Here is a 25,333-nt window from a genome sequence, read left to right as displayed (position 1 = left end):
TTGTTCTAGACCAAACTTGTTTTATTTGCTAATAAAATTTTATTCATCTTCCATTTGTCCGTTTTCTGTAGAAATCATATACGTAGATAATCTGGAATCATGATGTCCCATACAGGGTAATTGACCAGGTCATTGGTCCAACTGAAAAAAGAAAAATAATGAGGATTGAAAAACAAGGATTTGAAAAAGCCAGATAGGTGACCTTAAAGAGTGGTTTATCTAAGGTGTATATTTTCCATTCGTCATTTAAATGCATTGTTGGAATAGTAAAATCAATATTTTCATGTCTTCGGAAATAAATTAAATGTACATATGTATACATACCATATTTTTTTACTATAGATTGCAATAATAAGATTTATCTCCCTTTTACACTATGCACCGCATAAGATTTTAATCTCTTACGTTCAGATCTACATTCTAAGAAAAGAGATGGTACCATGGTCACAAGTTTCGTCCCTATTCCATGTATACGATTTGTGTTACCTATACAACAAATCATCAGATGTTTGGTTTCAATAAAAAGTTATGAATTCACTTTCTCATGACATCCAATTCTGTCATCGTATCGTATCGTATGTACTAATTAGAGTACATTTTTGTTAATCTATGGATTCCTCTTCAGTTAAAAGTGACGTGTAACCCTTGTCCTATCGTGGAAATCAAATTGACTACATTCGCGCTTGAAAAGATACCAAAACAAATCGCGATATGTTAAGAAATATGTTAATCTAAAGGCATATAGAAATCGGTTTAACCAAAAAATATAGTATGTAAGTATCTTTAATATATTAATCTGTAGATCCAAACTTATCTGTAAACTTTTGTAAAGTAAGAATGTACTCATGTACTAATGATAATTCATTAAGTCACTAAGTCTTACCTGTTTCCTTCTTTGATGTTGAAATCGCCGATAACTGCCACGTACCACGTGGGTTTTCGTCCCAGAAATGTATTGATCTGAAAGTCCATGTAATGTTCCGTGGGCCTGAAGTACTATCAGCAGGTCTTACTGTGAGAAGATGACTTGTTGTTCGCCTCGGTGATGTAATATCAATTTTCATATCACCTCTTTTCTTTAAAAAACCAACATTTACATCAACAAGTACACTCTCTAAACTCCGAATGGCGCAATCCCCTTTCCGTATTCGCAGTGCACCAACTAATGGTTCGCTATTTGTAGCAGTTCTAAAATAACAATTTCTTTTAATTAAACCGAATGGTGCAGTGCAGTGAATTGCAAGTTACAATATTTTTTAATAATATTGAAATTGAATCAACGATATTATTTTCTTAACGTAGGAATAGGCTGTGTACAGTTGGGTCTTTTAATAAGAAACAACCCATATTTTATTCATATTAGACATTGTGTTTATAATGTTACTGTTAATTTGGAGCATGTACATACCCACTGACGCGTGTTGCGTTTATTGTACAATTTAAGAGTTCAGGAACAGGACTCCATCTTCTTGCCAATCTTACCATCGCCAATGCATCTACCAGTCCAAACCCCATCTTTGGGTGGTCTACAAAGTAAAAAAAGGGTACATCTTCTATCAAAAACTTTTTCTTAATTTAATTGTTTAAATGTAGCTACGATTCTTCCTTGTATAAGTCATCTTTATAGGACAACGCAGAATCAGTTACTAGTTATCAGTGATATATAAGTATAAGTATATCCTGAACTAAAACGGGTTAATTTGTATAATATGATTGAGATCTGGAACCACTACTTTGTTGGAGTGTAGGTGTAACTTCGTGAATCAGTGAACCCATCGAAATTGAGTACTTTTGGTAGTTTCAACTTAGTAAAATGGTTTATGCTAAAGGGAATCAAACAACCAGAATGTGCATGCACAACGTAAATCAAATCACACCACTTACGTGTATGAATTTATATTTAGTTGTGTTTGTCTCAAATCAATGCTTGCATAAATGTCTTAAGAGATGGTATTTACGCTGACCTATGTGCAAATGATGTATGAAACTGACAACAACCGTACATATATTCTTTTGAAAAAAACATCACAATTAGGCTGATATTGTGTATTACTTGTACAAATAAAGGTGGTGACCGAATGGAGAATTTAATAAGAATACAAAAGATGAAACATTATGTAAAAGTAATCTTATAAGAATAACAAATCTTATTTTTACTTTTGAATTGCATATACTCACATTGCAAACCAGCACCGTTCCTTTTCCATTCATAAGTTGGGGAATAAGTATCTTGAAGACGGTGGGCCTTGGATGTTCTTACTAGGAGATGTTGCACATCACGCCATGTGAGGTCTTCACTGAAATATTTATTTGGAATAACATTATAGAAAATGTATATATTCACAATAAGAGATAACTATCACACATTAATTACTGCTATATACAAAACTTCTAAATAAAATAAAAGTTACATGTAGCACTTCATCTTGATTTTATTTTATTTTTATTTCGTTCCGATATTAAAACCTTGTGATATATAAATATGTGTAGTTGAAAACGAAGTCATACTTTTGTACATGTATACTCGATTTGATCTCTGCTGTTTTAGGTGTTCTGAAGTTCCTTTAGATAACCTGCCATTTAATTCGTATTGTTCCGTTCTATTATTCTATTACAATTTACAAGATCACATTTTTCCCGTTAGTAGTATTAGATTTTAAAAGAACCAGATTTATTACGGGGAACCATGATACACTTGTTCTTCAGTTAAAAAATGACATGTTTTCAAAAGAAATTTATAAGTAAAACAACAATAATTTAAACACAACGTAAAACAACTGAGATAAATTCAAGTATAATACTCATTTCGGTGTTTATAAAGTATCATTTCAAAAAAATAAATCTGTTGTATATGGTTGGATACTTTGTTGTTTTTGACGATATTTGAAATTATTTTATTGACCATAAGGGTGCATTAACGAAGTCAGTCAGCAGTTTACCATTTAAACAATCTGTATGAGAATCTGTTGGAATTTTAATTGTCTTCTTATAGTCTGCTTTTTAACGTATCAAACAATATTCACCTGTATGCACCGTATTATCACAAACATGGAAGCTTTATCATATTGCAAACTTACTTTGCCTGTAATGCTAAAGCAATTACACCGGATGCTATTGGACAGGCATTAGAAGTTCCTGTATTATAATCACTGCCTGATCTAGCAACATCCGAACATGTATCAAACGGAAAAGTTGAAACCTAAACATGAAATTGTAAACGTTCAAATATAATATTTTGCATATTTCCTATACAACCTGAATATTCGACCAAAATGAACAGTATGTATAACTGACTTAAGTTCCAGATAATCATGAAAAAAAAAAAAAAAACATTATAGAGGCAAATTTAAAAAAAAATGGCAACTGTGTATTTATTTCAATTTCTTTTTTATTTTTATAAAGGAAGGCATATCCACGTTTGGTCATGTCAAACAGAGAAAATAACATTTATGAATAGGAAAACGGCATACCTGAGACAAAGAACTGCACAGAAATATTTAAATTATTTTGAACTTTAATTAAATTCATAAGGAAAAACTCACTAGTACACGATCATGTTTATATCCCCCTTGTGTTACAGCCATTATATTTGACCCTATCTGTCCATAATTAGTGACTCTGTCAAGTCCTACACTACTTATGGCAATCGTGTAAATTATATTTAATATTTCTTCTGCTGCCGAATTAGCTTCCGATCCATCGTTACCAGCTGCAAACACATAAATACTCCCTTTGCCTTTTCGACCCTGTAACAATAATTGCCTTTTCACTGTACTTTAAAGACAAAGGCTAAACTCATGATTAGCCGCGGGATTTAACGTGAAATTGCCTTTTATGACAAAAATGGAAAATATTTGAAAGAAAAACAAAGCGTTGTAATTTTTATTCAACAGTATTGATCTTTTGTTTTAATCAATACTCCTTTCAAAAATAAGTATATATTTCAAATTTCATTATCTCATAAATATGACAAAGACAAAAACAAAACAAAACAAAACAAAAACAAAAAACAAAAACAAAAAACAAAAAACAAAAAACTAAACAAAACAAAACAATCAATTATTAGTAGCCGAATTTTTTACTAAATCGGTCATTTCCTACTTAACATCTACTGTAAGCTCTTGAAAAATTTAATTTCAGTAATTTTAAGAGTTTCAGTGCCTTTTCAGTGGAAATTCAGTGTCAATTCAATATCTGTCGTTAAGAGTTGTCTAGAGCAATTTCAGTAAATTCAGTAGCTTTACTCAACATCGATTCAGTAGTGTTAAGAGTGTATTAAGAGTGTTCAGTACTTTCCGTCAAGGGAAAACAAGTATATGTCTAGTATTGTTAAGTGCTCACAATTTCAACAAGCTGACACTATATTTATACTAGAATTATACATTTAATCAGATTGAGTTACTTCCCTTAAATTAGATTAATTTTAAAGTGCAAATTTAAAGGGTAGTTACTAAGGGTTTCGTGGGGACGGCTAAATTTGGTGGGCTCTAAATCATTTTTTTCTTATTTTCTTTATCACAGTAAGATAAATAAATATATAAATAAATACACTAAGAAATTGATCAATAAATGAGGAAAAACTAATTACTATTTATTAATAAGAAAATGATTAAAATTTTAATTTAGGGATAAATAGAGAATACTTGTTAAAAAAAAATGAGCTAAATGAATAATTTGAACATGCAAACAGCTCCGTAGACTTGTGGAAACCTATGACACTAAAATATATGCATGTTTAAATAAATAAACTAACAAATTAATTAATAAATGAGGGAAAACTTATTATTATTTATTTGTAATAAAATGATTAAAATTATAATTTAGGGATAAACATAGATTATTTATGGAAAAAATAATAATAAATATGAAAATGATTATTATAATAGAAAATTATAGAATAACATAGAATAATTTATAGAACATATATTTAGTTGTTATCGACCTCCAAGCATAAATATGAATTTAAGGTCAATCTGCTTGTTTGTCTTCTATGAATGAGAAAAAAATGTGAGATACTCAGCAAAACTTAGACAGTAATCTTTGTCATATATAGTAACGTTAGGGAAAATGTGTTATTTAGATGTTCTTTATTTCAAAACGCGATTCACCCCCGTATTAATCATTAAAATAAGACATTGACAATGACAATGACAATACATACTTTTTTCGTTGATCTATTTCCCTAAGGTACATGTACAATGTAGTAATAAAACGATGGGTTACTTTCGAATGTTTCATCTACATAAAAATCACTTTAAAATAAAGGTGTGAAGGCATCCATTTAGTTAATTTAATACATTCCCCAAGTGAAGTCTGAGTGTGAAGTTATGTGTCATTTTTCAAACGAAAATAAGTTCTCAAAATGTAGAATTAAATCAATCATTATTTTATTATAATTGGAGATTTAACTACATGTATGTTGTGGGGCACTGTCTTTATCTCTTCTAATTTCGTGATAATGTTCGGACAAAATGTGCAGATTCTAGCTGTAATACTTTCCCATGGAAACCTCTGAGCTCTTTTTTTTTCAAATACAACCGTTCCGCCCCGGAAGGTATTTTTAAAAAAGAATGTGAATATAAACACCAGTGAGGAGTTCTGGGTACACACAGAAGCAGATGAAAACAATCAACTGACGTTCATCATTATACTGGAAAATTATATACGAGTAGTACGCTATTTATACAATATACATGTACCGCACAACCGCCCCGGTACATGGCAGAGTTCTTACGATATGCGAAATCACAGTATACCTATTACTTTAATCTCACAAGAGATTAAAATGGTAACGAATAAAATGATAATGTTATACCATAGACTTTCAATTTTGTTACAGATCTATGGTGATATATTATGTTCCTATGAAAGTTTGATTTAATAAAATATTACTTTTTTTCTTTTCTCTTATTTTTGTGTTTTTATGTTGTGTGTGTTTTATTCATTTATTTTAAACTAATAAAAAAAGTAAAAAAAGAAATTAGTAGGTTTTTATCCAGATTAATCATATGTTTAAAGTTAACCAATACTATCAACTCCGGTAGAGAAACAAAAGAGATAATTCAGGCCTTCAAAAAAGATATGAGAGATGGGAGATGCGACCCCAACGTAGCAGAAGAAAGGAAGTACGGACGGACACCCCATCACTGTATTTCCCCACTGTATTTGCAAGGGTATAAAAACGATCTATAGACATCTGACCATTTACTGATATGGTTTAACTTCCCATACCAGAAAGAACGAGAACGACTTTACCAATCGAACAGACCCTGCTCTGAACTAGTCGTACAGTCAAAATAAATAAGTTGACACTATCGTTTGCACCGAAAACAATATTATGCCTGGCTAGGTATTTGTAAAGATATGTAACATACAAGTTTTACGGGACGCGCATTCAAAATCTGTAGCGGATGTTTCATCACGTGTGATGTTTAGATGCAAAACTGTGGATAATAACGCAAAAATTAATACAATAAACTGTGTAGTTGACGCTAATACGCCTCCGCGGTTACATGTTTGACATTTGCCTATACTAAAGGTTTCTGAAATATATCACGTTTGTCTAGTAAGAAAATGTTGAATCGATATTTGACCTCGTTAACAGCAACACCTCTGAAATGTAAGCAGATTGCTTCTATGGTTTATAAACTTTTCATATTTAAAACGGTAGTTTAGGTGAACTACTAAGATTTTAAATGAGCATGCCTTTTGTGTTTATTGGTGTCATTAAGGATTTAGTAACACCGGATTAAAGAGGTTAAAGATGTATTTTCTTACATAGTATAGTTATTGACCTTTTAATGAATTAAAAGGGACTTCGTACATATACCTGTGGAATGAATTAACAACGTGACGCTGATGCACACTTTTTTTTTATTAAACTGTGTTTCTATATATTAGTCTTTATCATATTATACGTATGTGTTATTTCTAAATTTAAGGCGGTCATTTAAAGATTTTGTCAACATATTATAATCCAAGTACTCATGTATTGAGTCAATTTATATCGATCGTTTGAATTTTTACGCCTCACATAATAGTCAAATTGCAACAAATATTGGATAATAGCAGGGATAAAAAGAAAGTTCAGGAATCGAATTCAAACGTTTAACTAAACACAAGTCTATGTTGTAAATAGTTAATATTGAACTCTTTGAGTTATTTTTCGATTCCCAATTCTGATTACATGTACGACGGACATTTAATAAACACCAAAAAAAAAAAAAAAAAACGTGATGCATCTTAGCAGTGCGCAAGTTTGAAAAAAAATATTTGGGTTTGATGATGGTTTACACCTATATGGATTCACACAACACATTTGACATACTGCACAATTGAACTACAAACTACCAGTTGGCCTTTCTGTGTTTATAAATTTTCAAGTTGAAATTCAACATAAAGATCTCCAGGTCGAAGCTATTTGTCGAATCATTCGAACTTCAGCCACAAGTATAGAAATAAAGCATGCCCTTAGATACTTGTCTTTCTCAACTAGCTAAATGTCTCAGTTGATGAGCTATATGTAAACGTAAGGAAATTACATCCTAATCACGATCATCGGTCTATCTACTCTCAAACCGATGAAGTGGAGAACACGATGGGTCTGGGATTAGGTCGACGGCAATATTACGGGAATCATACTCTTCGGACATATAAAAGAATGCACTACATACAAACCCAAGCGCTAATTAATTATGCATGTGAACGATACATGTGATGTATCTCCGAAACCAGTTGTTTCAAAGGCTGGATCAGCCACCAACATCCGTTGGGTATCTACTAACAGCCAGAAATACCCCCTAACCCAGGTAAGGGGTGGACGTGCGAGATCCGAAAAGACGTTCAGGGTTAACAAAAAGTTTGAAATCTGTATATACTACATGTACATGCAACGGTGTACTTTGTAAAAGGGTGTTAGTATAAATCCAATCTGGTTTCACATGCAGTTCAAACTCTAATAAAGATCAAGAACAAGAAGTGATTTTAAAATCAATCTTCAATAAAAAAAAGTAAAATTTCAAACGGTGATTATATATCTACATATTGAGTATGGTAAGTATGCAAGAATTAAAACCACATTTGAAGTGTGGAAATTCTAGACCCCAAATTTCAATTTGGTTTTATACATGTACGACAATGTTAAATCTTAAATCTTTTCAAATTTTTGTCTAGTATATTTTTATAACACAGGTGAGCGACGGGACATGAATTTAAACCATGACTGGTGAATGTATTAGGGTATATTTTCGATAGTGACATCACACGGCATGATTACGTTTAGTAAAATGCATATATATAAGTGTACCGGAATATTTTAACCGATTGTACACGTTATTACTCTATATTCTTGCAAGCCTTTCATTAATAAAAAAGAAGACAGACAATTGTCTGAAAAGACTTCGTTTTTGATCATTTTAGTATACAAGTAGTTTTTTTACGACCGCTTTTAATTATTAAATTTACTTTATTTTACAAAAGAATGTACTGGCCATAAAAAAACCCCAAAAAGTATGCATTAATATTTATGGTTGTACATAGGAGTTTGATATATGCCATATTGACATATATTTACTGATTCGTGCACTAGCCACATATTAAATCAGTCTGAGTGGGGTCGGCTTGTATTTTCCCGAGGGGTATACATACATCAGAAAACCCAGATTGGTAGCTTGTTTTTTTTATTTTGCTTGATATTGAAATATGACTCAATCCCGATAGATCAGCACTGAATTATGTAAAAGTCGAAATATTCCAGTCGAGCAAAGAACTTTTAAGCTGTGCGACACACGATCAGTTGAGAACGAGATTTATGTCCTTATTCATTGTCCAATACTCAAACAGAACACACTTTTTGATGATATTCGAGTGACTTTCCGTGATATATCTGACACTGAAAAAAAATATTTGAGCTTCTATCTAACCGTAACTTATATAAGCAGTGCAAACGTGTGACAAATTTCATCACAAACAGTTATTGCATAATAGCTGTAATCTCTTGATAATTTATCTATTTATTTTTGATAATTTTAAGTTGAAAACGTAACACTCTTACAAAACATGTATTCAAGTTCGAAGTTAAAGTCTCAGTTTTAAAATGTATTTATAATTTCGACCTGATAGTGCTCCTATTTTTTGCTTCGTAAAAGGTTTGCAACCCTCCCCCGTTTTATGACTTACGCCTTTTAATGTTGCTCATTCTAATTTTATATCAACCATGTGGACAGCTTGGTTTTCATTTAAGTTCTGAAAGATGTGTGATTGTACAAATGTATATCTTATAACATGTACCTTATAGACTTGATATTTAAATACGACCACGGAAGGCAAATTTTAGGTGACGAAGAGATGTGAAGTCTTAAATGTACATATATATATCAGGACCGGATACATGATCTCAGGTTTGGGCTATATAGAATTAAAGAAAATTTAGTAGGTAACATTTATGATAAATCAAAATTTTATGCAAAGACGTATTTTTTTTTCGGGGGGGGGGTGTGGGGGGTATATTCGGCAAGCCGGTCCTTGGATCCGCGCCTGTATATTTATGTCTCGGTCTATATAAAAATATAATGTGACCGTAATATTTGAACAAAATTAAATAATCACAATTAGTATCTTAAACGGATACTTGATAGAACCAGTTCAGGTAACTTAAACTAAAACGCAATTATTTGATAAATGTACTGGGTGGCAGGGTTGCTCGGACAACCGCAAACAGTTAAATATTTTTAAATTAAAGTGGGCTTAACACAAAATTATAACTGATTAATCTTGGTAATATTGTAACATTTGTATTGCAGATCTGGTGAAATTTTTTATCATAGTAGAGTGGGCGGCTTCTTTTATCTTTGCACGGTTCGGCAGTCACATGTTAAAAACAAAATCGACGCCATAAATTCAATACGCAAAATAAATTGACATTAAGTAATTCAATTCGGACATTTCGAATACAGTACGTGTACATGTACAGTTACGATTTAATACGTCTAGTTCACGTTTCAAAAAATTGCCGTAGCGAAAATAATAAAACAAATCATTGAGTTTATTTATCATTGCGACGTTTGATGTTGTAAAGACTCAAGTTCTATTTTGGAAAATATGAAGTAGCCTATATTAACGGTAACAAACCTCTTGAATTCCCTTTTTGATAGCATCGACTACATATTGATCCATCGGTCGAAAATCTTTGTCTGTTGCCAAACCATAACTATTGGTGTAAACATCAACCATGTCTAAATTGTGGGTGTAAGCACGCACGGCGTTGGTTATAGATTCCTTGCCAATAATACCAAGAAAACCAATTGCTACAATAATCGAAATGTGAAGCATTTTGAAAAAAATGCAAAAGATGTATTATTTTTGTCCACATCCTTTCATTCTTACATTTTTTTCAATAATACAAAACGTTTGAATGAGTTACAATTTTTACTATCTTTGTCTCTATTGTGCAATAAAGGATTGTTGATATGGATACATAACATAGCCGTGTGGAATGAAATATTCTGGCATTTAATAAAGATTAACAGGGCATGTTGCAAATGGAATAAGAAATAAACATCATTTGTCAAATATACAGAAGAAGATATTTTCAAAATGCTAGAATTCTTTAGCGACAACATATTTGTCCAGTGTGGTGGACGCGTTTTTAAACAAACCGTCGACATTTCAATTAGAAAAATTGACCTCCACTACTTGCTGACCTAATCCTTCACTTTTATGAGGCTGACTTTATAATTAATCTGATCCGAAATAAAGAACATTGTTTAACTAGATCTGTTAATCTCAGTTTCCACTATATTGTTTACGTATTATCTTTAAACAATCTTAGTTTTGGCGATTAGATGCATACTACAGATACTGTAAACGCAGCCGCATATCATGATCAATACTAAGGGATCAATGGTAGAGGAAAGTTATTGACCAAACTTTACGACAAACGCGATGACTTTTCATTCTGTGGCAACATTCCATCAGCACCTGTGTATATATTTTCACGTCACAACTCATACGTAATGCCAGAGCTTACCTTAACTATGCACTTTTTTGGAATAGGATTATGTTGCTAGAAAATTGAAGTCATCACTACAGAAGGTTTATGGTCGTAATGATAAACTCGTAGATCTTTACAGTATATACATCTGCACCATGAAATCTAATGTTCAACGTTTTCCTTTCGTCTACCCCGGACATGTCTTTTTATAAGCAACTCGGCGGGTGTTTCTAGAAAAGCTGAGGACGCTTAATCTACCGATTCACCTGGTCAATGCTTCTAGTTTTTAGTGTTGTCCAAGTTGCTCATTTACTTTTGTTGCTTTGTATGTATCCTAGTTATTCTATGTTATTTGTCGTGTTTGTCCGTTTTAAGTATTGTCCTTGTTTCTGGATTACATTAGTTTGATTTCCGCTAGTATCTTGGTTCTCTTGATTACTCTTTGGAGCGATTGAGTTAATATGGTATATGCGAAAAAAAAATCAATGACAGATAAAGCAGCGAAACAATCAGTACCATAGAAACAAATACGAATTATATCATATACATCGGTAGAGTTTTAAAAATTCGTATCATATGAGTAAGAATCGACGTAGATTTACCATCCATATGCTGTAAAGTTCTTTTCATCACTTCATTTGACCTTTCAATCCACATCGTTTTGTATTGTTAGAAAGCTCGACGAAGTTGCATTTTGTTGCTAACCCACTTGACATACGTTTTACGTAACATTAATACGTATATAAAAACAATATTTAAATTCAATTGCAGTCCTTTTTCTAGCAGTTTGCGTTTCAGATATAAATGAGCGTACTATATTTTCGGTAGTCGATGTCAGTGTAAGTTAACATGGCTGTGTCGCTTCGCATTGAAAGACGTGTACGTTTTCCTGTGATTGTGTTAAACATGATATGAAAAAACCTTGAATTTCATGCATGATATTTCAAGCACTTCAAGTGTATTTCTACTACAAAAAATAAAAGTCATAAAATACCACAATATCATAAGTAATGTTTACGTCAACGTATGCTGGCGGTTATTATTTTCCATTAAACAGACGTTTTTCGGAAGTACTATCTAGGGATATTGGAATAAATGAAGGGTTTCAATCATCACTTCAGTTTTCAGATTGAATAACCTTGATAATTTTGCCTATTTCACATTTCATACGATTTCAGTAGGCGTGGCTATTTTTCCATATATATAATACGGCGTTGTCAACAAGTTTGGAAATTTCACGGCACCCCCCCTCCCCCCCCCCCGCCTTTAGTGTATTTACTCAGTGTTTCATTTTTAATTGAATATTACCCGAATGCTCATAACAGTCTAAACAATTATAACATTAAAAACATCCATAAAATTATTAACAAAGGCGTGTAAATGCAAAAAAAAATGCATCTCCTTCAAAACGTATATCCGTACACTAGACAGCATGCCTCCGTTGGGCCAACGTTGGCTGGTGGTTGGTTCGTTGGCTTTCAGTTGGCGTTGGCAAGACGACGTAAAACAAAGAAGAAAATCCGGACTTATTGAAGCAAATGTTATGTTACATCTAAACTGCGATACTAAGTTGGACCGTTGTTGACCCATCATTAAAACATTTAAAAAAACTATATACGTTTACACATCATCCCTGTATCCATTTGATCCGATGGTTCAGTGTAGTAAATAGAGTCGTCACATTCTGAGACGTTGTATATATATATATATATATATATATATATATATATATATATATATATAAGGTTATTTAAGGCACTAAAGAAGGCCATTTATTGACTGAAAATTGTGCTCTTTATATATTTTATTATAGTCTATTAACATCTTTATCGGTATTGTTGTACAATCCTTAAGACTTACATAATCTTTTTTGTTTGTGCTGCATCGTCATAAGTCGACGATCCGATACCCATTAAGTTTACTATTTGACAGATTCCTTTATATAAGGTTTTTTTGTTGGCTCTTTTCACAAATTATGTTACTTGCATGTTTAATATTTATTAAATAAGTATCCGCGTTTAATATTTAGAACTTCATAGCACCAAAAGTTAAAATGAATAACAAAATCTACCTTAGGATAACAATAATGTACATGATTATCTCCTCTTTACGCAGTTTTGTAACTCAGAGCATACTATACTTTTTTACAAAACAGAAGTTGTCTTTCATTCCGGACACTTGTATACATAATTCATTAATACAAAACAAACTTTCCAAATTTTCACAAATTTGGTCGCGGTTAACAGATCGGTAAAACATTTTATTGTTGAGAGTTGAAAGATGTCAGGAAATGATCACGTGTCCACAAGGGAAAATCCTAAAATTGTCCTACGTTTATCAAAATAATTACTTAAGTATAAACTAAAGTTAAACATGAGATTTAAAAAAAATGAAACAGATAAAACAAAAAGAAAAGCAGAAAAGGCAATTTCCTTAACAGTGATTGTCAGAAAGGTATGCGTTCTATTCAACATACTTTAAAGAGAAATTGTATCACTGAGTAAGTGTGTCCATGTTTATCCTGTAATTGGTCAAAGGGCAGCCATATTGGACTGAGATGTTGCCCAAGTCCACTATTGCTGTCCGAGGAAAAATAACTGTCAGTATGAAAAAAATACGCAATTATACCTTTATTTACTAACTAGTCCAACAAGTCATAATGGATTAGGCCAATATGGATTTTAAAAAAAAAACATAAATGACATATTGAGCGGGTAAAAGCCTCATTGGACGGCTTAATCCTGTATTAGCCCATTTTGTATTGTGTATCGTGTTGGCAGTTTTAACATCATTTAGGCAAGTATTTGAACGTTAGACAATAATTTATGAGATTACCTTGCATTGACACTTCATATGCCACACCTACGGAACATATGTCGTTTCCTTTTGTAGCTCCAACTAATCCAGCAACAAATGTACCATGCCTACAATTGTACAGCGATGTAAAATAAAATTTGGATGCTTTTAGTAATGTTGTTGGAGTTAATGTATGATTGAATCAAAACGGACTAACTAGTATTGACTTGTGTGGCCTCATGTATATTTATCAGATATAAAATTAAAAGTAAATCTAATATTCTAGTAACCTATAACTGTGGTATATTTTCCATTGCTATATAAGCAGCACGCGACTTATTGGTCCTGGCATGTATGTGTGTAAATTACTGCCCACCTTAAAAGATATAAACAAGCACACGTACTTTCAGATGTGTACTAGCTGTTTTCATACATTACAGTACCGTGAATGAACATTACATTTGTATTTGAAAAACAATATTACAAGTTATGTTTTAGAAAAGTTATATTTTGTATTCCGTAGAAATCAATCACTCACACACGTACATTGGTAGCAATCGCCATATGCACTATCATGTATGAAAACAAGCAATGACAATTTTCAATGAATGAAACGTTTCAGTCCATGCATTGTACATTCCCATGTGTGACCTTATAATGCAAACTAGTGTCATATTTAACATCATTTTACTTACTTCGACCTTTTTTTTATTATAAATAATAATACAAAAAATTAAGATTCACTACAGACCATTTCAACTGACATAACGTAAAATGTACATCCAAACATGGAAAAGTATGGTTGGCATAAGGTTTCCGTAATTGGTCATGAAAATGTTAAAGAGTACCATTATTGTCCTAGAATTCAAATTAATCACTGAAACTCAAGTGTATCATTGTTTTAACACGGTAACTTTCGCTCGTGGTAAAATAATGCGACAAAAATGGTCAACCAGTGGTAAAACAATGATTAAATGTAGTTTTCGTGATTTATTTCTTAAATGCAACATTGTATGCCTTAAATTATCTTGACATTTAGTCATGTTGTGCACTCAGGTACTCATTTTTAAGCAAATAAGTTAGATACAACATTGGATTGGGAAAATGTACCAACGGAATAACTTTTTCAGAACTAAAAGCTGGTCTGATATCCATGAAATCAAATATAACGATTTGATGAAATAATGAGAAATCACAAACATTTGAAGCCAAATACATGAAGGAACACTTGCATAACAAGCTGCGATGTTCGCTAGTAACCAGCATCAACGACTAAGATATGTAAATTATTTCTTGCTATTGTTCAAATAATAGAAATGCATTTACATATTACTTTTTAGCTTAATACTAAACATATACAATTAATATTTTTTCAATTATTCTGGAGTAATTGTTTTTTTCTAACAAAAATAATATAAATGCTATTGATATTGCATAAACGGGGTACTTTACATGATGAAGTCAGTTAGCCTAGGATCGAAATTGGCATATTGTTTTGAGTTTGCCTTGTCCTGAAATAGATAAAATTAAATATCAAAAATCCATCATCTAATTTGAAAAAAAAAAGAACAGATATGTTTCTAAATGATGAAATGGGATAGTCGTTCATGAATCATTAGATCAACATAATTGTGAATACGTTAATATAAATTGTACTCTTGTCTCCCAACATAACAAGACTTTTCAGAGAAAAACCGAATTATGAATCGTTAATTGAAATATCATAATATCTTTTCTACTTTTTGTCTACTTCAATTTATTTCCTGAAAAAAAATGTATAGACTCATCGATTGTCAGCATCCCACGTTTATAAAACATTATCACTTACTATATTTGTAAGATCTGAATGATTGAGTTGGACTGGTCCATCAACAACACCCACTACAATCCCCCGTCCAGTGTATCCCAGTGCCCACGCCCTGTCAATATTCATCGAATACCCAGGATGATCATCGGTCTGAAATTAAATGTGTATCAGACAAAAAGACAAAACAAATCATTTAATTGAATAAGCAAGTCAAGATTTTCAAATCGGAATTTGATTATAAAATAGTAAATATCTTAAACTGTTAAAAATGCAATCAGAATGATAAATTTAGACTTCAATTTTCACATCTAGAGTATTTTTAGCGAACATGCAAGGATGAAAAATATTTTTTCACGTTGAAAAAAAAAATGACTATTACGAAAAGAGAAATTGTGAAAACTCCTTTTTTCAAACCACTGCATTCGATAGTAGAAATCTAGGTACAAGTTTGCTTTGAACTGCAAAAATTGCCAAATAAACGTCACCATATTTCATTTTGATATTGCACATGTCTTATCTGATATTTACATACAGTGAGAACACTATTGTTCGTGGGGGCCGATTTTCGTGGTTTTCGTGGGTATGTGAAACCACAAACTTTGGTTCCCAACGAACATAAGATTCCCATTGATGTTTAAATTGAAAACTTAAAAACCACGAATACAAGAATCCACGAATTTGTGTTTCTCCCCTGATCCACGAAAATGGGTATACTCGAATTAAACTACTGTCATAGTACATGCAGTAATCAAACTTAACTTTACATTTTAAAATTCCTAAACATTTAAACTAGTATACTTAGTTAAATTTGATACAAGTGTTATATCAATAAATACTAAAAACTATTCCCATTTCCTTCACATTTGCAATCCCCATCTTCCATCCCTATTTCCCATTTCCCACTCCATATAATTTGAAGTTTTCCACATACGAGTACTATACTGTTGTCGTTGTTTTTGTTGTTTTTAAGTATATGTTTTTGCAAGAATCATGCAAAATCTGAACAATGCTACATATTTCTAATTTTTGTAATGAAGTTGTTTAGTGGGTCTGTATTGTGAAATGTGTAATAATTCATTCATATCTGCGTGCTCTTAGGAGATAATCAACATTGAAAATCCAATAGGTTCTATTGTATTTGAGTGTCATATATATATATTAATCTCTCTTAATTTTGAAAGATACAGTGCATTCTATATAATGTTATACCCTATGAAAAAGGGTTATATGAAGAACCAAATGTTCATTTCGGTTTGCTATGACATTTTAAACACAATATCAAAAAATAAAAATATGTAGGCTTTCCAACCATAAATCACATTTTGCATGATTCTTAGCTGGACTGCTACTTAACAACAACAAAAATAGCAGATGATTTGTCAACCAGAGTAATTGTGTGTCTTTAAAATTATGCAAATACTTACCAATTGCCAACTTCGGTTCATTTCCCTATCTATGTGTTGTCTTAGTCTTGGCGCACGTGTTCTTCCTCTTTTTGTGGATGATGTTGGTTTTTTAGTTTTCTTTGTCGAACGAAATTTTGCATTTGTTTTTGGCGCACGTAGTTCTACATTCCATTTATAATCTACTGTTACATGTTTTATCTGCAAAGGAAAACGAAATGAAGGTCTAAAAATAAATACTGGGCAATGCAGTTCATCGAACAGCTGTGATGTAAATTCGCAGAAAAAAAAACGATGTTTCGGATGCATATAGCTAATACAGTGATGGCGTACAGATATAAATTCCATTTTAAAAAGGATTATTATAATATTTGATAAAAACTACAGGTTAATTTTCATCAGAGAGACGTTCACCATATGACACGAATAGACCCGCAGATAATTCGCCCCTAATCTGTTAGAATATAAGATAGGACGTTATAAAATTTTAGTGGTGTTACCATCAACATGACCTTTCTTTGCTATGATTTCGTCGTTTTACAGTGTAAAACTTCTCTATATTATGACTAAATTGCTACTGTAATGTTTTTGACGATTACCTTTATATAAATCTTACCTTTTTATTGTTTCCTATGTCAATTACATCCCAATCATTGTATGATATAGTTGTTTTTCCTTTAGATGTGTCTAATAATAATTCATAGAGGGTTTTTCCGATAAGATCAAACTAAAATGCAAGAATTAGTTAATGAATTATTATTTTTTTTATTTATATCATCGGAAAAGATTATTAAAAGAGTAATCAACCTTAAGAGAAGCAATATTTTATTGAAAATTAAAAGAACGCAAAACCACAAACACTAGCCAAGGAAAACAGACATACACCATAGAACATACAATAACTAAAATAATACAAACACATAGTCCGGGTCATTTGGTACTTCAAGTATAACAGTTCTATTGTAGAAATGTCAGCGTTCCGTTCTCTGTTCGCATTTGACTTTTTAACTTGTAGTAATTTCATGAAGCGAAGGGGTTCCTAGTTTCAATGAATAATAAATGCATTTACTGATTTATGATAGTTTGATACTTAACCCGATGCCCAATCTTAAACCTTGGATACTTTGCCACGATATGTTGGACTTCTTTTTCTGTCACACCTGGTTGAACTTCGATTATAATATCATCAGCATCTTGAATTGTTCCGGTAGCACTGTATCCAAGAACTATTGAAGTTAAAACCAAACAACTCAGGGGTTGCATTGATTTCATTTTATATCTGTACAGATAAATAAAGGAAGTTTATGTTAGAACTGATGTACACTCCTTGAGACACTTAGGTTGTCCGCACACACGATACCCAAACGCACGCTAAACGCTCAACAGACGCACGATAAACGAGGGCTTCTATCATGCGTTTATACAAACGCTCCTATTGTGCGTTTCAATAAAAAATAAAATTAATGAAATAATATGAATTTATTATAGCAAAAAATATAAAAAATAACACTTAAATCAAGGAAATAATCATAATCAAAGTAAACATTCAACGAACGTTAATATCGTGCGTTAAAACGGACGCTCCCAGCTCTTAATTCATTGCATTGTCAAAAAGCATGTCATATGGGTACGAGAACTTTATAGACATTGTTTATATGTATACTCGAAAGAGTGAAATGTCTTATAGGTAGACCGGTACTATTGTTCATTTTTCAGGTTGGCCTTATGTGTACTCTGCTTTAGAAAATATTTCCGGACACTGTGATTGGACATATTGTGTTGATACCCAAAATGTCTTAATAATTCCAGGCTCTAACATTATTATACTGTTAAGAAAATGTCTTATGTTTTTGAAAACCATTTTATATAAACATTATGATTTTTTTAAAATGTATGTGCCATTCTCAGAAAAAGGAGCATCATCTTCTTAGAATACCAAAGAATCGAGACTGTTTTGCTACGACTTTGATCTCAATTGTAGTTAGGGTAATGAAGACATTACTGAAAAAAGTCAGTTCATAGCTCCGTCATTATTTTAAAGGTGTGAATTTTTCAAAAGTTTGACTATGGTCGCCTATGGGAAATAAACAGTACGGTTCTACCTATACTGATTTTGTTTTTGCATAACTTAAAACGTGAATGTTCCAGGTTTCTTTTTCTAATTCTTCTGGTACCTGAAATTGAAGAAATCAGCCAAGATAGTTGAAATACACAAATATTAAAATTATATTAAAATTATATGTTGGGCAGGTTCATGAAATTTTAGCATTTCTTGATTTCTCCCATTATTCGACAAGTGAAGATATAAAAAATGCTCTGAAATTAGGTTTTGTCTATTGTTTGCTTCATTTCTTATAGTTTCATGCTATTTTTTTATATTGTAGATCTTAAACAATGTTATTTCTTCAACCGTTCATGTAATGGTGCTTCTTGTACCACCCAACAATGCATAATTTTGGTCGGTATATGGTCCATCATGCAAATTCAATTTAAAATTGCATCATTTGAGGCAGTACTAAGTTTCATGGGTGAAATATTCTATAATATAACAACCTTTAAGATATTGAATTATTATTTTTTTGTTTAATTTGCTGTTTGTTTATTGTGAAATATGAGGTAAACAAGAGGCTCCAGGTGGCCAAATTTACAGGAAAAATGTGGAACAAAGTATATTAAGAACCTTTTATCAGCCTTTCATGGTGATCCTTCCTAAAATATTGGCGACTTTGGGGGTAAAATAGGCCTCAACTGATACAGTTTAAAGTTTTGCTTTCATTTAAACCACATTTATGGAAAACAAAAGTCATTTTTATAATACCTAAATGTGTGATTGAGCAATCTAGGAAATACGTTTAAGTTCTATGAGAGTAGTTTTATTTCTATATTTTCTAGTTTTTAAGACTTTATACTTTATGTTTCCTCTTTTTGTCATGCTTTAACATTTTACAATGTAAATCCAGTCATCAATAATAATTTCTGGTATTTTCTTGGTTTGTACTAACGTGTGGAATGGAGTCGGTGATGTGGTTTTAGAAAATGGTACTACTATTAATAAAAGCTTTTGTAGCCTCATTTAGATGAAAATATGCATATTTATGCACTAATCTAAGTAAATATAGATTCAAAATAGGTTCTGACAACAAACTTATGATGATTCCAAAGCATAAACTTAAAATATCATATATTAATACAGTCGTGTCAAAAACCATACTTTATGCAAGTGGGGGTAGGTATAGAAAAATGCTTGTGAGGATAAGACAAATGAAAGAAAGTAACTGATATCATTGCAGAAAATCTCAATAATAATTTGCCACTCATTATATGACTTTGATTGAAGAAGTTAGATTTCAAGCTGTTGGTATAGGTAAAACGGTACTATTTCTTATTTTAGGTTGGCCTTTTGTATATCCTACGTCAGTAAATACTTCCGGACACTGTGATTGGACAAATTGTGCTGATACCCAAAATGTTTCATTAATTCCAGGCTCTAACATTATTATACCTTTCCAAAAATTGCCTTATATTTTTTTAAAACCATTTTATATAAATATCATGAATTTAAACAAAATATTTACCATTCGCAGAAAAAAGGTTGAACTTTGACCCAAAACATCATTTTTGTAAAATACCAAAGAATCGAGACGGTTTTGCTATGACTTTGATCGCAAATATAGGCGTGATATGCCTATAAAACTTAATCATGCCTTCAAAATTATCGAAATCAATAGTTATTGTTTCTGTTGGAAAAACTAAAAAAAATCTCGATGGACCTGCAATTATCAAGAAAATATTTATGACTAAAGTTGCTAATTTGATTTTAGCTGCACCGTATCTAATGAATTATCAAGCACTGCTGTTATTTTACTCTAATGATCTGATTGATATTAAGTATAAGTTAACATGTAACAATGCATCAGTTAAATTTTAATTCAATAAAACCAAGGGAAATTTCGAGACTTTATTTGATTATATGTTAAAGAACTGTCAAACCATTTTTGATTTTGAAAATAGGGTATATTTGATGTACAAAAGTAAACTAAATAAACATGTGTACATAAGTAATTATGGTCTTATTTTAGACTAACACTTTCTATTAAATGTATGACAAGATCCATACTATTCATACTAACTTTCTACTTCCCATCGCAATATGTAATTTTTACAAAAGACCACAATCCATACCTACTTTGTACAATGTTTCTTTACACCATATCATTTATCAACTGTTTGATTGTATTTTATGGGAAACTGACCCTCATCACTATTTTCCAATAGAAATTAGGACAAATTATTGCCGTTTTTAAGCTTAACGAAATTTCTGCTGAGATATTTAAACAAAATTGTTTAATTCCGAAAATTTTCGCTTAAAGCTGTGTCATACACGATTGAAGTAAATCATGTATGCATTTGTACGAACGCTAGTTCTCGCTTGTTTTTTTCTAAGTCGTGCATGCAGAAGAAACCTATTTAAAAAGATCAATCGATAAATTGTACGTTGATCAGGTTGGAAAGGTTTTTTTTTTTATAGTTTTAACTTCAATAAACCATGCCCTTGTAATTAAATCAAATGTACTGTAGTATAGAACATTTTTGCAAAAACGATTGAACGTTAAAAAAAAAGAAACAAAAAACACGAAATCAACAGAAAACAAGTTCGGGGAGTCGGGTTCTAAGATAAGTTTCAGAAAGTGTTGAAAAGGGGTTGATATACCTTTTCGGCACTTATGAAGTGGCATGTTTAAAGGAATTATGCACGGATTTAATTTCCCATTTAGTTTTTGTTAAAATATAAGGAGAATAGGAAATGTAAGTATATCAAACAACTCCAACGGGAGGAGAAAATCAGCCCAATGTGAGCACAAAAGTATTTCGCATGCATATATTCCTACAACCTGACTCATGTTTGATTAACTTGAACAACAGTGAATGGGCCATTTTACTTGTTAACACTGAACACAAATAATAATCATGGAATCCAAAATTTTAGCGAAAATCACAAGAATGTAATCCAGGGACAAAAAAAAAAATAGAAAACAGACACAGACAACTGACAAACACAACAAAGAACATAAAAGAACCAAAATATACTGAGGGCAAATGAAAACTCAAAACTTTCATTTCTTTAAATGTATATTCATTCAAAAACTTAACAATTTAACAGACAATACATATTGAAAATTAAACGTCTTTAGCAACTTATCACACTTGAAAACAAATGACGGAAGGTGGTCACACACTATTGTCGTAGGCACTTTACAGGTGCAACTCGCAGTGCCAAAATCAAAATCAATAGTGCGGCTTCAAGTTGGTGCGACGTGATTGAGTGTGGCTGAAAGGCAACTTACAGCACGTCCAAGCTACTTCCACAATGTTTCGATGGTGAAAACGCTGACCACGGAAGTGTTCGTACAGTATTCCTATTCAGAAAGTGCTTGTGATGCGTGCCTTATGCGCAAGTTTATTGCCCTGCAGTAAAATGTCCACATCATTATGTATACTAAAGAACTAAATTGCCATTAATGAATACAAAAGTGGTTCTTTGGTTTAAGGAAATGCCATCCCACACTATGACACTACGACTACCCTGAAGATCAGTCTCCTGTACACACAGACCTGCATAGAGATCAGCCTTCCGTCTCCAAATACGAATACGTTCAATACAATGGCGAAGATGAAATCTGGATTCGTCCATGAACAGGACGGATGCCCATTGCCTGTGAGCCCACCGTTTGCGCTGCTATGCCCATAAAAGGCTATTTCGACATTGTTGAGGAGTCAACAAGTTTCCACGAAATTGCCTACTTAATTCCGTGAATGGCGCCGTACGCTATTGGCTCCATGCGTGTGCCATTGATGCCGGCGGTCCCTGGTATGCTGAAGATGAATGAAGCCATCCAGTCATCCAATTGTGACAGGCAAACAGTTTATTCGTCGGGCAATTTCACGTCTGAAAGTCTGGGCATTGACAGATAAACAGGACAGAGGATGAAAGCAATGATGTGCGGAAAATTTGACAAGCTAAACATCTGTAGTGATTTTTTTTTTCAATCTTGTAGCAACATAAACCTATTCAAGAAGCCTAATTGTAAGAAGTCTATCGAAGTACAAACATTCTACCTTGGTACAACAAAATCTGGCGGAACGTATGAGTTGTGAAATAAAAACTCCATGCGTTGAAAGGATGTTGCCACAGATGAAATGAATGTTGACAATTCGAAACAAAAAAACAATACAAAAAAGTCACAGCGTTTATCGTAAAGTTTGGTCAATAGATTGCCTTGATCATTGATTTGAGTGGAGGTAAGTTATTTAGGATTGAATCGATGTATTAAATCCCAAAAACTGGGATTGTTTTACCATAATATGTCATCTATACAGCGGACACAGATATTGAAACATGTAGCTAGACGAAGTTCCCTCTTTTTAATGATATCAAGACAGCATGATAAGAGTAAAGAATAGGTCAGCAGGTAGTGAAACACAATTTGTTCCCATTGGAATGCCGACTGATTGCTGACAAAACACCTTTATCACACCGGAACAATATGTTGTCGATAACAAATTTCAGCATTAAGAAGAAAAAAAACACACATTTTCTTTGATATGTTTGGAAGATGATGCTGAATTATTTTTTTTTACAAAGTATAAGTAATCTATACTTAGAACTATTTTTTATCTAGGTGTGCCATTTTGTGGAGTAACAACGTGAGTAGGGGAAATAGAAGTATAAAGTATTTTGTTTTGTGATTATAATCTTCAATTGAGTGTTTCCAGCAAATCTTGTAATAGGACTGGATACCTTCTTAAACAGTTCTTAGATAATATATTTAAATGAAGTTTCGTTGAAATTTTTGCAGTTCCAGTTATAAAGTGTTGATTGCGTGGAGTGTGACAATCCAGTTCATAGGCTGCAGATCACAACCATTGTCTTTGGTAGAGAGACCAAGAGGATACCACAGATTTATGTTTATTTTTCCGCTATCTCTTTATTAGATAGTCTGGTAGCAGTATAAGTCGTATCATTGCTTTCATTTGCGTCGTCTATCTCTAAACATAAACATTGGATGTAAGACGTTTGTTGTTTTGTCTGCTGGTACGACAACATATGTGTAATGTATAGTAGATAATCTGTTTGCTACATCAGGGTCTTTAAAAACTGATATAGCATTGACACTCATTGACATACTTTAAATTTGCATTCTTATCCATTTTGTTGTGTAGTCTTTCACGGCATCCATAAGATTTGTATTTCCAATATATTAAGCGTGGTTCGTGGTACTTTTGACCGTTAGAAGGGACCTTAGGGAGAGACGCCCTTTCGATGTCAGGGGGTTTAGCCTTGAAGTCCTCAATCTTGAGGTACTGCAATAACCTTTTACAATTGAAAACTTTGGATTCAATAGGTGAAGTATTAAAATATGAAAGAATCGGTATTGACTTGTCTTTGAGATACGGTGGAATGTTATTCCTGACGTGTTTGTGATTGAGTTTCTAAAGGGTCTCTAACATCTAGTTATTAAGCAAAATAAGAAAAAAAGTGTACATTGTTAGGATTCAAATTAAAATGACTTGTATAGCAAATAAATACAATCATAATAAGTTTATGGATAGCTTTAAAATTCAAGTGTCTGATGCATTAATGCCACAAACAGTAGACTCCTATGGAATTCTTTATATTGATGGAATGTTCGAGGGTAGTTTTGTCGTTTACTCAACAACAACAAATCAGATTAAAGAACAGATCTCTTATTTCGATACCCTTTCCGAAGCTATAAACATATCTAAACAGATACATGGACGATAACAAATATTGAAATTATACATCTTACCTTTCCAGTTGCAAAACCGCCGTCGTACTAACAACGAGCGTCCAAATAATGAATTTATACTTTTGAACAGACCTCAAGTTTGTAAGTAAAAACTTCCACGTAAGCAAAAATTGATGACATACGGAAAACGTATTTTAATAGGCGTGGAAGGGAAATCTAAAAAACTGTAAGACACATTTTGTAGTTTCGGGAAATACACTAAAGAAAATAAGTTTGTTAAAATATATATCTTTGAGCAAATATGTAAATATATATATTTTGAAAGCCCTCTTTTTTATATCAAAAACAGGTTCTTAAAAAAAGAATTATTTGCATATAGAAATAGACATAAGTTATATATCTATTTGAATCGAAGGGTAATCTAAAAGCAGGCAAGGGTAGTATTTGAGGGAAAGGCACCTTAAAAGTGTTTGTTTATCTTTATCGTCATCGATAAGCAATGTTAAAAAACAAATGTTTCCTTCTACCTGTTTTTTTTCTCTGTTTAACATCAGTAAGTACACTTTAT

At 32.2% G+C, this 25,333-nt stretch overlaps 1 protein-coding gene across 1 annotated transcript; it reads right to left on the bottom strand.

Annotated features, from left to right (window-relative positions):
• On the bottom strand, positions 1–24,930 carry LOC148620090 (neuroendocrine convertase 2-like). Its single transcript, XM_088580670.1, has 14 exons — positions 24,826–24,930; positions 18,092–18,275; positions 17,613–17,723; positions 17,018–17,197; positions 15,615–15,743; positions 15,239–15,297; positions 13,826–13,914; positions 10,129–10,304; positions 3,543–3,746; positions 3,078–3,199; positions 2,179–2,297; positions 1,409–1,526; positions 884–1,188; positions 1–141 (listed from the first exon to the last, which is right to left on the bottom strand). The coding sequence occupies exons 2-14, from the start codon at positions 18,266–18,268 to the stop codon at positions 98–100; spliced, it is 1,833 nt and encodes a 610-aa protein (XP_088436796.1). The 5' UTR covers positions 18,269–18,275; positions 24,826–24,930; the 3' UTR covers positions 1–97.
• Positions 24,931–25,333: the final 403 nt, after the last annotated feature.

Source organism: Perna viridis, chromosome 4 (genome assembly GCF_037379345.1).
Source record: "Perna viridis isolate PV_CMFRI_1.1 ecotype Kerala chromosome 4, ASM3737934v1, whole genome shotgun sequence".
Classification (NCBI taxonomy): domain Eukaryota; kingdom Metazoa; phylum Mollusca; class Bivalvia; order Mytilida; family Mytilidae; genus Perna; species Perna viridis.
This window is presented reverse-complemented; position numbering and strand designations above follow the sequence as displayed.